Below are 15,672 nucleotides of genomic sequence, written 5' to 3'. Positions count from 1 at the left end.
TCATGGCCAAGGTTGAGTGTGCTTGACTTAGTTAGGGGGGGGAAATAAGTGACAAGAATAACGTGACCCAGGAAGAGTTGTGTCACGCGTTTCTGCTCCAGAGCACTTCTCGGTAGTATAAAGGATTCACAGCTTCGGGTATCATAACAACTCCCGCCTGCGTTTTGAAACATATCATTTTCGTAGGCCAGTGCTCCCCTGACCTCATGTGAAGTGTTTTCGAGTTTGCCGTGTGGATACGTCTTTTGCTCTTTTTGTGATCGAGCTCTGGGCAACGTAATTCTGTCGCTCAGGCGAAATTATTCCACGATTCATCGCATCATTCGGATCAGTAGTTGCCACACTTTCATATAGCATTCCACACGTTGCCTCGTCCATCTACCCGCGATGTAAATCTACTCTATTCACTTGCCCGTGTTTCCGCTTTGCTGCCACCTAGACAATTTTCGCACAGTCACTCGCCCCGATTGTTTGCTCAATTCGCTCCTCGTTGAGGACAAATTTATGGCATACCGTCTCCATGTCGCTTCCATTATTAGGAACAGTAGACCCGAACCGGTCAATCACCAACGGCAACATTTGAATCCGTAAGGGGAAGTGGATGTTGACAAACTGAGGGAGCTATCAGTTTCACTGTGCAAAGCGCGCATAACAGTAAACGCAATCTATCACCCGTGAATCCATTTAGGTAACAGGTAGTTCATCCCTTCCAATAAGCAGTTAGCTTCAGGATCCAAGTGTGATTCAAAAGGCCCCTGACGATATATAAATGGAAAAAAGCTGCTTTGTATTTACAGAATGTCAGACATTTTCTCCTCGGACGTCATTAAAGCCTTTCCCCAACAAGGGATACGCATTGCCTTCGATTTATGTCTGCATGTAACTCGGGATAGAATTGCTTTATCTCTCGTAGACACGTGTTCATAGTGTATACACTGGCACCCTCGCTATCCAAAGGACGTATGAACTGCGGTTATGGCGTCCAGCATTCAGTGGACTGTGGACTCCGAGCTCTGCCTAGTGGTCTTACTAATCAGGCTATTCCTCCATTGGCTCCGAGTGTGGCACCTAAAAACAGCCGATACTACGGCTTTGGCAACTGGATAGTGTCGTACCCACTGACCGCATACTGAAGTACAATCTTCGGAAACTGCATGCGCACTGCAATTCACAACACTGACTGGTTATACTTCCGTCGTGATTCTCCTTGGCTTTGATTTCAAGGCAGCTGAGAGAAGTTTTCAACAATCCGCTGTTACCGTCATTCTTAACCACCCGAATAACGGAGAATGCCATGTACTGAACAAAAAACCGACATTTCCCGAGTTACTCTTAGAACAGCATCCTCTGCAATCAGAGGGACGTCTGGAAGATTGATCTCATCTTGAACTGCAGCTTGCTTAATTTCGGAAATTTCTCATTGATTATTTTCATGTTTGACCCTAGTTACTGCTCACTCGACGAACAATAGTGATTTCAAAGTTCCAGATTCCGGCCGGAATCCGGTCATATTGCGGTCGCGCGGAGCGCGTGGTTGACTGCTTCGCTGGTTTTTGTCAGGCCGCACTCTAAAAATCTCGGTACCGTCCGTTTTAGTCAGATACTTGTATGGAACGCTGTCAAAATATGAGTTTCCAATGTTTGAAAAGGGGTTTTAAATCACAAAGAAACGAAGCAGCAGGTTTTGGGAAGCATGGCTCGAACGGAAAAGAAAAGATATAGACAACCTTAGGTTCTTCGGACAATCAGAGCTTCTCTTTTTCAAAATCCATTGTTCACATGGTGTTTCATCCACTCTTTGATCAGTTCATCTCGTTTCCAACATCGCGCTTTTCTGATGTCAAGTAATCCACGTTGTTATACTCTAATAAAATTCATTGTCTCTGGCAATCACCGACTACTCATAACATGTACCATTGAGAAGATTGATGAGGCGCTCATTGTGACCAGTGCATGATAGATACACTTCCAGCCATTTCTGGAATGTTTTTTTATGCTGCCACCGTCAAAAAACCATAGTTACACTGACAATGAAGCGTAGAGCACACAGTGTCAGCAGTAACGTGGCCGTCCTATCCACCGTGGCCTGTCACCCTATCTGAATTGTTTTGCCATACCCACAGAAGAGAAGTGGGTCAAATGTTACAGATGGGTTTTCGCTCACCAAACCTATGAAACGGTGATGAGTGAATTGGTCTCAAACACTATCTAATAGATAAAATGCTTTTCGTCTTGTGCTCCGCTGGCTTGTTTCAGATTAAATGGTCTTTTTGTCGCTATCTGAATCTTGCGAGAAAATGGATAATCTTTAGACCAATTAATATCAAATGGCTGTGAATCACATAGTTCAGCATTACTTAATTAAATCCGTTGTGCGAGTGCAGGTGGCTTATTTACCTTTGGGTTTCCTCGACAGACGGCGCTCTTTCGGCTAGTTCGTCCCATTTCTTTTTGGAATAGCAACAAGTTTTTTCCCGAGATCCTTTTCCGAAGTGCTTTTTCCTCATTAGTGGATCAACTAAATGTTGTCTTCTGAAAACGGTACCTACTCAATCGGTTCCCATTGTTTTCCAGCTGATTGACGTGTTTATTCTAGAAAGTCGCCCTGTTTATATACTCCAATCAGCACCCATCTTTTTATCTGTAATATTGCTTATGGCGAGATATCACAGTATCTTGAGAAACCGTCGAGCCAGCTGAACCCTTCACACCACTCTTTCGACTCAATGACGACACATTCATTCAAGTATGAACCTAATTTTCCTTTTGCACCAGTTTGTTTTTCAAATGATCGGTTTATTCAACGCTAGTGACTGAAGAACCCACGAACATGTTACCAAACCTAGGCAACCGATACACTTTCTACCAACTGCGGCAATATAGCGAATCCGTGCATTGTTGACGAGTGACACCTTAACTTCCGTCCTCAACGAACCTATGTGTTACAGACACCAGTCGAAGAGTAAATTTCTAACCAGTTGACAAAAAATAGACAACTCCGCGACTTCTTTTGGGTGCGTGTACATTACAGGCCCTGCGGTGGTGGATCTCATGTACTAACTAATGTGAGGCTTACGACTGACAGTCACCCAAGTGTTGTTTTCACAGTCTAATACGCGTCGCAAGAGCAAAGCAATGGAATTTCTCTCCGCTCACTTCAGTAAAACAGCAACATCATTGGTCTGAAAACTAAACAACCGCCCCATGCTCGTCCAGCTGAGCTTACCTTCGTTGTCTATGCTGACTGAATCTATTAAGCCAGTAGCAAACCAGCCATCCCGGGCTTTCCCAGTTGATTTCATTCCTCGTGTCCTCTGCGCATACCTACTCTCCCACTCAGTTTGCTTGGTGGATGGGATGTGACAACTGTGGACGATGGACATGGCTAGATGAATCGGGTTGAAAGCATCTGCCTCCTACGAATGCATTTGTCCATGATGAAAGCGAAATGAGCGACCAAACTCTTGACCTGTTTATTTTGTAATCTGATAGCCAGTCAGCCACTTTTTGTTTGATCTCCGACGGAACAGTTATCATATGTGGATTTTTTCCCCCTAAATATTGTAATCCTGTGATAAGCTGTGATCAGTATCTATCCACTAATTGGAACACATTGCCATCATGGACTTTCAGAAAAAGAATAGAATTTTCTGATCCTGAGGATAACCAAGGTTTCATGTGTTTCCACTGTGGTCCGTTATCTATATTGTTTCGTCTCAACTAAAGAAAAGTAGTACCACTCTGCGGCGTAGGATTCAGGTTATCTCCCGTATCTCTCTTCTCTTCCCGAACAGCGCTGGAAACAAGGGAAGCGTGAGGCTGAAACGGACCATCTACAGGGCGCCAGATTTTTCTTTGCCATCAACAGCGAGGAGCCGGTGACACCTGCTGACTACAGGTATTTCTTTTGACTCACCTACATTTGTGGGTAGGTTAGTTCGCCAGATCCCTCCCACTGCGGGATCGAGAAGGACCAAGTGGTTAGAGCACGAGTTTGCTGACCGAAAGGTCCGTGGTTCGAACCCAACCTCTGCCTCTTGACTTCCATTGTCTAGGCTTGGGCAGTCTAGTAGTATCTCAGCCTTCACTCCACCTTGATGGTTTCGTTCACGGGTGTTTCCTTGGGCCGGTTGTACGGACCAGCTGAAATTATCTTCGGGCATTCCCGACTTTCTGGGCCTTAGCTTTCGGTGTCCACCAAACTTCACGGTCGGCGCGCACGCTCACTTTCACTTTACGTCCTATAATTCGTCGAGCCAGATCGTGTTCGGGACCGGCGACGTCATTTCTCCGAGATTCAGCCAGTGCCATTGTTCGGTCTGTTATGGAATGCTTGGGTGGGCCTGGTGGCGTCGTGCCACAGGCAAAAATCTCAATACTAAGTAGAGATGTGGTGATCTTGTTCCAGCATGAATTCATGTCTGATGGTGGAGCACTTGGAAGGGACTCCAGAAGACGACTGTGGTAAATTCGTCTAACTTCCAGATCTGCAAGTTTCCCATTTGCTAAGCGATTTATTCGCACTCAACGCGGCTCTGAAAAACAAAGAGAGAAGCGATACCGGACGGGTGTGTGGTCGGAAAACCCATATGTTCCGAAACGTGACAGTCCGTTATTGATCTGCACTATCGGTAACCGGTGGCGATGCGATCAACTTTATTTCGTAGCTGGGACACTGTTGGAGGATAGGATGTTTCCAGAAGACCGGTTGTAAGTATTGTATTACCGAGTCCAACCTGTGTAAAACGCCCATTCGAACACACTTTAAGCCTGCCCACCTGTGCGTTCAGACTTCTGGAAACCACAACGATCTCTTAGCTTCTGACTCGCCGCAACAGCCCTCATAAAACTTGATGGCGTTAGAGCCACAGTCAGCTGGGGCTTAAGCAGACACAACTGACAAGGATCAGCTTCCCGCTTGCGAGACTTCTTCGCAATCCACTTAGGATCATTAGAAAAAACCGGGGTGGGGATGGGGGTTGAAACCCCAACCGACCAAAGGTCACATCATCCCTCTTACACAACTATCGTTACATTAGCTCATCCACGCGGGCGGACAGAAGGTTCAAACGACGTTCAAGAGGAACCATCAAATGAACCGAACCAGAAGAACTAGACCCTAGATTGGACCCAAACACATGTAGGTTTCCCCACCGACCCAACACTTGTTCAACCACTTTAACACACTAAAATCCCTCGGGCGACACCCAGCAGAGATTTAGCTTGGCTTAGCTTATTGGTTCTCCTTCCGCCTTAAATCTCGACCAACCTCGGAACCTACGCATTTGGCCTGACGAAGCTTTTGTGTCAAAAGCGAAACGTTGCCCAGCAATAAGTCTACTAAATGTCACCAAACTTTTTCAAAAGTGAATACACAGAATTTAACGGAGAGGTCTCGCTAGTAGAAACACTTTTTTCCCAGACGGATGTACCAGTTATTGAGTAAAATCCCCCCTTTCCCTCAGCTCTTCAGTAGCCTTGACCTATGTCCTCACGAGATTTTTTGTAAACTATGAACTGTACTCAAACCTCATTGAATCCCCTTTCAGCAATGCTTCGCCACTCACATGCAGTTTTTTACCCATTTCCTTATAGCCTTGAAATTATAGATTCAGCAGAAAAATTGGCAGCTGACTTGGAACGGGGCGTTCGAGTTTTTGCTGAGGCATTAGTCGAATTTCATCGACGAATGACAACCTGTAAGCCAGGGTTCTTTTGTTTGTTATCAACCGATATATGTACAGTATTGGATAACTTGTGTCTGTCAGAAGCACCTACTGCATTATTCATATTTTAGTACGATTGTTTTGAGCCATTTTCCAAGGGAGGAAGTGTTGTTAACTGAGTGCGAGACCAGTTCAAATTCTGAATGCTCTCCCTGAAGTGTAGGAAAAATACACATAGTATCATTGATATCCTAGTGTTGACATGACATTCTGAGGTAGTCCAGGTCGGTCATTGGTCCCTTCCATAAATAGTGAAATCACGAACTGCACAATGTTTCTTAGTATGTAAACCGAACAGGTTAACTCCCAACGTCTTCACTCCCTCCCACTATTTGATTCACCAGTGCTGTGAATTGTTTCCACGACTGATGAGCCGAACAAACGCTACCCTCTATCAAATCACACATTTTCTTACCTCTCGTTACCATTGATGGAATTTCTCATTTGAATTGAACTAATACGTGGAATCGACGCTGCGCTGTCTGCAGAAGCCTATTTTTTACTCTTATTTTGATAGCCAATATTCATAGCACGTTCTTCGGTCAGTTCCATAACCGTTCTGACAAGTAATCTGAGGTGCTCTTCGCTCGTACAACCCCATGTTGAACAAACAGTTCCTGTTCCGCGTTTCAACAGTTACTGTGTCCGTATTCTGTGAAATTGGGTAGCAGGTATCCGTTACTCAAACTTCGCTTTAGCCACACGCAAACATCCTAGATTGCTCAGAACAAGACCGGAATTCGGACATTTGGGATATCTGATTATTTGGATGCCTCAGGGCTGGGAACGCCCTAGATTCTATTGTGGTCCACCAGGCCACCTAAGATTAAGTCGGACGATGCATATTTATCATGCCAAAAAATGAAGACATAAATGGAGGCTAAAGGAGCTTACGGTAGACCTGTAGAAGGAGAGTTATGGACGACTTACATGTAAACAAGGCAGTTGTGCACTTAAAAAGCGTAGGTGTTCAGCTTTTAGGGATGTCTCTGAAGTTGACGGGTGAGCAAAGTATGCGGCTGTTCTTGTATATAAATACACAGTAGTGCTAGGCAATCGGCGTTTCGGAAGACAACAGAGTACAACAGGTATGAAGCTTTTTTGGGGATTATTTTAAGAAGATTCGTGCACGTCTTCATGTCTTTCAAATGGCATTTACATCGGAGAGTTAAATAGAATGCTACCAGAAACTGATGGAATCCGTTATATGAAAATGTAGTTTATTTTGGGCAGTCCGATAGGGAAACAACACGAACTGGTCAACCAAGCGGTTGCGGTTGTAAAGTCAAGGACGACTGAAGTAATAGTGTTCAGGAAAGAAAACCGCCGGCTGCAGGATACCATAGCACTAAAATGCCTAGCGGATTTAACTGGATGTGGTAAACAATCGTTAGTAGTAGCTGGGGCAATAATAGGTGAAATAAACTCGAGATATTTACCTCACCTTCGTGTGAACTCACTCTCAGCCTGTTGGGTTGGGTTTAGCCGTAGTATGACATCATATCCTTTTTATATAAGTTTGTGCCCGTCGGTGCACAACAGCAATCCTGTTGGGATGTTTAAACATGGTGCACTGCACGTCAATTGTTAATGAGTCTGTAAAATTGTGATTCAAAACAGCTCTTTGAGACAGGCCACTTGGTTATTCGACATCTCTTCACCAATTTAAACGTAAATTATTGATGCAAAAGAGATGAATCCATGGGTCATTAACACCTACCTTCAGAGATCAACATGGGAATTCCGCTTTCAAGACCACTGCTGAATGTCATGAAATATACCCGGAAGCGCTTTCTGTGATCTATGTGGGACATTGGCAGTCGTGTAGTACAGATAAGCTGCAATATCGGCAGCTTTTCTTTGCAACTTGCGAATGACTGTCTTCCTGGAAGCTCCAGAGTTCCTAGTAACAGCCCTCCAATACTTTCAGTCACATTGAAATGAGACGGGATTTCTGCGGATCGCCCGTTGAACAGGCTTCAATTATGGGACCTAACCCGGTTCTTCTCTATACGTCAGGACTCTCGAAAAACACGATTACGTAGGTAGTACAGCGGAAGAGGGAGTCCTGGACACGATAATTCAACACCGAAGGGAACATCGTATCAGACCTACCGTCTTTAAGCTCTCGCTTAGCTTGTAAGAGGTACTGGGATCGGTATCCAGGTACTCCAGGGTTCGGGCTCGATATAGCTCTGTGGTCCGGGCTTACCGATCGGAAGTTCCGTAGTTCGAACCCTACCTCTGCATCTCGACAGCTGTGTCTGGGCTCTGGCAGCCTGACAGTATCTCACCCCTTGTGCTTTCTTCGGGTGGCATAGCAGCTACGCACTGAAAGGGCTTTACAGCTGAACGACTATTTATTATTATTCCTTGAGCAGATCGCCATCAGTTTAAGGGATAGTGCTGTTGGTTGAATTCTCCCCTTTTTGATGGCGTATTTATGTCCAGCGTGATGGCATGATAGCCCTTTGTGATAAAACTGTTAAACTGGAAACTAGTTTTAATGTGAATTTCTGCGTAAAATACGAACAAAAGTGTTCTTTTCTTCTGTAACCTACTTCGGGCTGTGTTTTGCCTCTGCACACGAACGTCACGAGACTCTTCTACCTTTTTTTGAAAATTTCCTTTCCAGCCACTTCGAAAGACTTCCTCGCCGTCTCGTCTGCTTTCCTGGGTGTATGTCGTGCCATTAACTGTGATATATATGACAGTGAGTTCTTCGTGTGCGTATTGTGTGTAAATCTTCCTGTCTTTTTACGGTTACGCTTCTAGAAGTCAATTAGAATGCGTCTTAATAATGTCTGGATCTACTGCGAAAGTCTGTTTTGGTGTAGTGTTTATGTACTTCAGGATCGTGCACTCTAAACGCTGTTCGTATGAAACAGGATTTTTGCCAACATTAGTGTCTTTATCAGCGACTCTATGTGATACCGTTTTTGCCGGACGGTTTTCGCCTCCCTTCTCATCATGTCCCACTTCATTGAAGGAATGACTTTCACCGCACAAGACTTTCAACCAACTGAATTATTTTGGGTCGAGTTCTTTTGGAAGTAAGGTAGGTCTCACTCAACATGCATGGAATGAAATCGGGTCCTGTTTTCAGACGACCTTGTAATGTTCTTGGGAAGTGTCCAGAAACCCAATCACATCGCTCAAGCGTGGAACATTTGCCTGTTCGGACGTGATAGTTCAGTTGCGTCTAGCATCTGGTGATGGATTAGTGGTAACGTGCTCGCCTTGCTTGTCAAGGCCAACGATGTACACTGCTGATGAGCTCTAATAAGAGCAGAACTCGAGTCCAGTTTTTCCCCCTTTGACGTGGACTCACGGGGATAATTGCCTCCGGACAGAAAGAGGACCGTTCCAACGAGAGTGATGTGGAGTGGATTCCTTGGATAGATTTGTTGGAAAAAATGGCTGGTTTCCTACCGCTACTAACCTCTTTTACAAACGTCCTACAATTAGTTCTTGTACGACGAATCAGTGTTTCTCCTGAGCTCAGTATGATGTATGTGTTTCTGTCTGCACCTAATTGCCATGCTATTTTTCCATGGGATCTTTAAGTACAGTGTAACACACTAGCTCTCCTATTAAAAATCGGTTATTACGTCGTTCAGCTGTAGTACTCTTCCGGTGCCTAGCTGCAATACCACCTGAACGAAGCACGAGGGCTGGGATACTGCCAGGTTGCCCAAGCCTAGACAGGAGGAGTCGAGATGCAGAGATCCGGCTCTAACCACTGAACCATCTCACCCCTACACTAGTTGTAAGGTAACTGAAAACTCTTCGACAATTCACGACCGGTTTCGCCCTGCTTAGGGTTCGTCAGGTAGGCGCAGTTTCCCAGTTTCTGAGAACCTTATGTTCTACTTGAACCCAAACTGTCCGAAATTCGAAAACCACACTCATTTTTATACCAATCTTGTTTTCACGAGGAACTCACCTAAATCATCATATTCTTCCTCATGAGTGTATTTGTCGAATCTCCGCATCTAATTTTTAATCCACTATCGCCAGCAATTAGAAGCACCCTTTGAAGTTTTTTCCAAACGGTGCTTTTTACTGGCGATCAAACAGTGCCAGTTTTATGGATGTTCTTTCTTCACTTAGAATGACTGACTTCTACAAAAAGAATCGTTGTTCTCCTTTTGGTTTCTTACTCCGTTTCTCGCCTCTTTTTCTTCTAGAGAACCGTAATATGCCTCTTTTTGCGGCCTTCTCCAACACGGGAGACGCATTTAGATCACTCTCAGTCTACCACGCTGTTCAGGTACGTTGAAGTTTGCTTATATCACGTAAGATGACTTTTCATCAACTTTTAGTCGGTTTATTAAATCGCTAACCAATATGTGGAATTTGACCGACTAACAGCGCAACAACCAAGCGAAGGAGCCTTACACACATCCGCACAGTAATCACTTAATGAACGAACTTGTGTGATGAGCAATGCCTGTTTGACCCGAAGAATATGTAGCTACTAGTATCTTGCCCAATACGACGGAGTGTTTACTCTTGTGGAAAGTGACCTTGTTCGTGAAGCTTATGCTGATACCGGTGCATGGTATCACCGTTTCATCATGCTTCTCTATCTAGTTATCAGGTTCCCGGACACCCTTATCCACTGGTGACTTTTGCTATAGTGCTATCCTTTTCCAGCTCCGAAAGGTGCCTACAACCGCGCCCTAAAGCGACACCGAGATTTCGAATCTAATGTGCATTCCACCTACCTCGGTAGTTCAACAACGATAGCTCTTCGTACCGATTGAGTTTTCGTTTTCAGACGTTTCTGAGTCGTGCTGATCGGTTCATTTAGACTTGTTGCACTCTCCTCACCTTAACTAGTAAGTCTAACGTGAACAGTCAGATCAGAGGCTCCTTAGACATTAGTCATTCTTCATAATATATCATGTTTTGAATTTGCCTCTGGTGGACTGAGTTGGCGTCGATTTTCTAACCACCTGCTAGAGGATTTTTAAAAATAAATAATGGATCCATAAATATCGCTGAAGACACTGTGTAAATCCACTTGAAACGACCTGTGAAAACTGTTCTGCTTCCAGTACGTCCAGGAATAATTAGCAAATTCCTCTATGACGAATGACGCAGTGTTCATCTGGCTATAGCGATAAATGAAACTGTTCACACATTTTTTGTCAACTATGCATCTTTTGGATGAAATTGCTCAAAGCTCACGTTTGGCGATCTTTTTTACGCATGTTCTTGACTATATGTCTCTGATCCAGAGATGTGCTCTGCCCACAGCTGAGTACCTAACTGACTGAAGCCCTCAAACTATTTTGCTAACCCGTGGAAGAGTGTTGTTCGCTAACTTCAGCCCCGTGACGCTGCCGATGTTAGTATTCACCCCGCTCCCGTTAACTGAGTGACTATGGTGCAGACAGTAGACGGCAACCGGATTTTCATCTGGGCCCATCTGATCGAACATCCAACGGCGTTGAACCTTTATATATCACTTTCTGATGCGGTGAGTTTTCGACAAGCTATATGAAGCCGTAGCAGCTGGCACAGAACTTGACATCCAACTCCCACATTAGTACTACCTTCTGCAAATGTATTCTGTATATCCTTGACGCCGCAATCTGGAACGCCACACACACAGCTGCCCGGTAACCGTGTCCACGCATAGCATGCTTTTCAGCAGTGACAAGAATCGCTTTCTTCCTTTGTTAACCTTTGTTTTCGTTTTATGACTGATTGTTCGCTTTTCCGGTACTTTATTTAGTCTGAACCCACTACCCAACTGCTAGAATGTGTACGGGAGCACGCGCGTACCCTGGCCACTCTGCCTGCTGTTGTTAGTCTCGGAAAGTCAGCTTGTGTCGCCGTGGAAGAAGCTCGTCGTCTTCTAGCTGAGGGTAAGCTTAGTCAACACGACGCGGAATCAATCCAATCGGGTGCGGTGGTAATTGTGCGTTCCGTGCAAGCCGAATGCGTATGGATCATGCAACAACTGCGCCAGGACTTTCTTGAACGAGTGAAAGATTATCTGCTAGATCGAGCGGCGTTCTGTCGCCAGTATGCAGACCAGCTGCAATCGGCTGCTTCGTTTTTCTAAAACGATACTTTATTGGCCATTCACGCACGTATATCACTCCATTCTACCTCGGGCATCCCATTGGGTCAGAACCGTTTTTCCATATTTTCGCCGGAATCTCGAATGATCTGATATCGATTTTTCTACTTTCAAACTTCACGATACCCTGTTTATCTACACACGTTCTCACGCACGCTTTCAGGTTTTGTCGGAAAACGTTATGCCTCGCCACATTGTGCAAACGTGAATCTCTGCAGTTTTCTGATTTTGCTCAACATTCGCGTCTTTCAGGTCTGTGCTGTTTTTTACGCTTACAAAAGCTTCTTAGGATCTCGCTAACATGATGTGCAACCCATGCCTATTATTCAGCAAATCTGTATTGATTTTGTATCGACCGGTCCCCACCGATTCTCGCCCATTTTTGATCAGATATTGATATTTTTTCTTCGTCCCACTTTACTTTGCATAAACGCATGTCACGGCCCATGCGTAATTCATTATTGTGGTGGATCTAGCATTTTAGTACACAAAATGGTCAGAAATTGGGGATGAATGCATGCCAAAACACTGATCGTGATGAATTGTTCACCCTCCGGATCAGACACTCAACAAAGGCTCTAAACAGTCCAACTTTCTGGTTGACCCATGCGACTGAAGAACATACTGCATTGGTATACACCCGATAGACAGTGAACACTTCCATTTAGAATAGTTAACCATACTCAAGTACGGAGGTTTACGAGGGAGCAATACAGGTGGTGTTGCAATCAACCGTCATCAAGCCATGAATCGAAGCTGGATGAGACAAGGAATGGGACAAGACGTGAGCAGACAGTTCTGGTCAACTGGTACAGTCTCTCACTTCGTACTATGTTGTCACCATCTGGTGTAAACTGTGTACTTGTTTTACAGCGGTTATGGCTACCACGGTTTCGTTCGCCGATGGTCTTGAAGGACAGGGGTGTCTAGGAATGCATTCGAGGTCGTTAAGGTGTGAATCTAGGAGTGGCGGTTCACTTTTCATAGGGAAACGAAGGGAAGCTGTGTACAAATGGCAACAACTTAGATCAATGCGCGCGACTGGACCATATCTGCCAATGTTCCAAACCATTGATGTGTTCCGTTTCATAGTTCCCAGCCATGATGATGACAATGACTAGCGCGATTGCGTTTTTTGCTTGTAACGCTTTCATGCCTCGCTGCCAGGGCATTATTTGACCTCTGGCTCATTTCCACCTTCCGAGTAGTTATGCGATAAGGACTGTTCGTGGAATTCGATTGGCTAACATACACAGAAAGTGACCAAACCAGTGGAACTGACTTGTTGAATGTGGTTATCTCATCTACCTACTGTTTCCTTTTGATCTTTGATCCCACCGAACACCGGTGATCAAACACAAAGCTTTTCAACATCCCCAGCCCAAATCGCTTCAATGTAGCAATATGGACTGCACCACGGTATCGCAAACTCAACCCTCGGCAGATAAGCGTATGTCACGCCCGCGCTACAGATGACGCAGGTTGATCCTAATCAGTTTTGCAGCAACACTTTGCGCTTTTGGGGGAGAGAGGCTCAAGCGGGCACTGGTTTTCCTGTTGAGCGTTATTGAACTTGATTGAGCTGGATAATTGAGCGATCTAAAGAAAACTATTCACTGGAAACCAGTCGAGCCCGTGGGTTTGAGTATTTGACGTGTCATAGCTTCTGGATCGCCATACATGACGCGTTTTTCTCAATCCCCGGCTGTGTCGGCAAATGATATTTCCAGGTTCTGAAGACAGAGGTCACTTTGCGCCCCGAACAGACTCGAAAGTCTGGCTTATAAGGAGCAGGGAGGGTGTTGCTTGGGGACCATTCCTGTAGCTCCTACTCAAGGCAACGGGTAGTAGTAGGTTTTTGTTGAATGGACCTGCTCGGAGCCCACGATTTAGTGGACTGACCTAGCCTGAGGGTGCAAACACAAGTTTATTCTCTTGTTTCCGGTTTCATTCTTGATGCTGCTGCGCATGATAGGTTCGTTTGGCAAGGAGTCCGCCAAATTTAATCTGTGTCTTACCAGCAGTCTGTATAGCACACAGGGCATTGGTTACTGGCACACCTACATCGTCGAGTCCAAAGGCCTTCATATGCGGTTTGTGATTATTACAGCTCAAGAGTCGGAAAAACGGGTAGTTTGTTCCTGAACGTGTCGGACAGAATAATGATTTCATGGCACACAGCAAGGTAGGATAATAGCTTAATGACTGCGCTGGCCGTGTACCCGTTGCAAGAGCAAACACTTCTATTGCCCAAATAGTATTTTGACGAGGATTTAATCGAAACTACGTGAGATCACATTTTATGTGGAAAAGGCTGTCAGTTTGAGTGCAGCGTTTTCTGAATGCATCGTTCCACTGGCATGTGTGCCCTGTCTTCGTAGTCGTGAATCTTTCAGCAGATTTACAAATCGATTTGTCTAAATATTATATGACCATGCAGTACAACCACTTTCGTTGGATGGAACGATTTGCCCAAGTGCCTCTCATTTTATTTGAGGATTAACGAGCAAAATACTACACTAGAGTAAGGCGAAAGTCATTTAGCCCGCTTGATCACCAATACAGCAAGCACTTTCAAGGATCTTGAAAGTGTTCCATTCATATGTTACAGAATTATCGAAACGGACTGTTTGAGGATGAGAAAATCCGTTGCCCCTTGTAGGTTGCAGGTTCTTGTGTATTTCTTTGGTAACATTCGATGGTTTACAACAGCTACCATTGTCATTGGCGCGCCCAGCTTCGTGTCGCCACACTGTCATGTCATCCTCAAGAAGGACTGTCAGAATGGCAGAACATCATTAGGAGTAAATCTGCACATTGAACTCACGCTGGCAGACTTATCTTCGGTCTAGTTACCAGACTGAGAATAGTTGCTTTTGGTCAACAGCACCCTTCCCAACAGCCCCATTTTCAATTAATTTTTTTCTGATATGGCTGCATGGCTATGAGTAGCACTCACAGGTGTTAAGCTATTACTCGAAAATTCCAAAATTTAGTTGAACGGCCATAGTTGAGCACTTCAGATCGTCAGCAACTCAACCCAGTTACATCCAAACAGTGTTTGATTTGTTGTGTGTTTGAACAACCGCCCTTTTTTATTGCCTCGTCGATGCTAATGGATCACCGTAGGTCGGAATTTCCGAACTCTTCAATCGTTCACCGGTCTACCATTCTATCTGGCTTTGGGGATTGAATGGAATTAAAGCCCAATAAAAGTTTACCGTCGCGACTATGTCGCTCAATATATTCTCGAGTAAAGTGACATCAGGTTAAGCACTTGTGTGGACGAAATGAAGGGCACAGATAAGAAAACCGTTCAGATGTAGCACCCTTTCAGCGCCTAACTGTCATGCCACCAGAAGGAAGCAAGAGGGATGGGATACTGCTAGGTTGCCCAAGCCTAGACAGGGAAAGTCGAGAGGCAGAGGTCGGGTTCGAACCACATACCTTCCAGCAAGTCAATTCACACTAACCTCTGAGCCATCTCGCCCCCGAAGGGTACAGATAAATCATGCTACAATGCTTCACAAGAGGCTTTACCGGTGAATACGCACTACTCCACTGACTTTAACAATGACCCCAAGGTGTACGTATTCGTCTGTTTTGCTTTGTGGAATTCATCGTCTTTTTTAGCCCGTTTATCTTGGTGAGGCTCATCTGCAGTGCTGAACGTAAAGCCTCCAAAACACACCCTGATGTGTAAGACTACTCATATGACTACTGAAAACCTTTGGGCACCACATTACCAGTTTCGCCTTCCTTGATGTTCATCAAGTAGGCGCAACTCCCGGGTCGCCATCAATCACGAATTCTACTTTAACATATGACTGTACGTAACTGGTAAAGTAC

The 15,672-nt window shown here is 44.9% G+C and overlaps 1 protein-coding gene across 1 annotated transcript in view; it reads left to right on the top strand.

Moving 5' to 3' along the window:
* T265_00616 (hypothetical protein) overlaps nucleotides 1–12,289 on the top strand; it is a gene marked incomplete at both ends in the record, with an annotated part of 34,814 nt that extends 22,525 nt beyond the window's left edge. The window contains 5 exons of the mRNA XM_009164444.1: nucleotides 3,795–3,898; nucleotides 5,596–5,699; nucleotides 8,362–8,439; nucleotides 9,917–9,999; nucleotides 11,473–12,289. Coding sequence (XP_009162708.1) covers nucleotides 3,795–3,898; nucleotides 5,596–5,699; nucleotides 8,362–8,439; nucleotides 9,917–9,999; nucleotides 11,473–11,805 — 702 coding nt within the window. The remainder of the gene's footprint in view (nucleotides 1–3,794; nucleotides 3,899–5,595; nucleotides 5,700–8,361; nucleotides 8,440–9,916; nucleotides 10,000–11,472) is intronic.
* Between the last annotated feature and the right edge of the window lie 3,383 nt (nucleotides 12,290–15,672).

The sequence above is a fragment of the Opisthorchis viverrini genome (assembly GCF_000715545.1).
Source record: "Opisthorchis viverrini unplaced genomic scaffold opera_v5_6, whole genome shotgun sequence".
Classification (NCBI taxonomy): Eukaryota; Metazoa; Platyhelminthes; class Trematoda; order Opisthorchiida; family Opisthorchiidae; genus Opisthorchis; species Opisthorchis viverrini.
The sequence above is the reverse complement of the archived record's forward strand: the minus strand, read 5'-3'. Positions and strand labels throughout refer to the sequence as shown.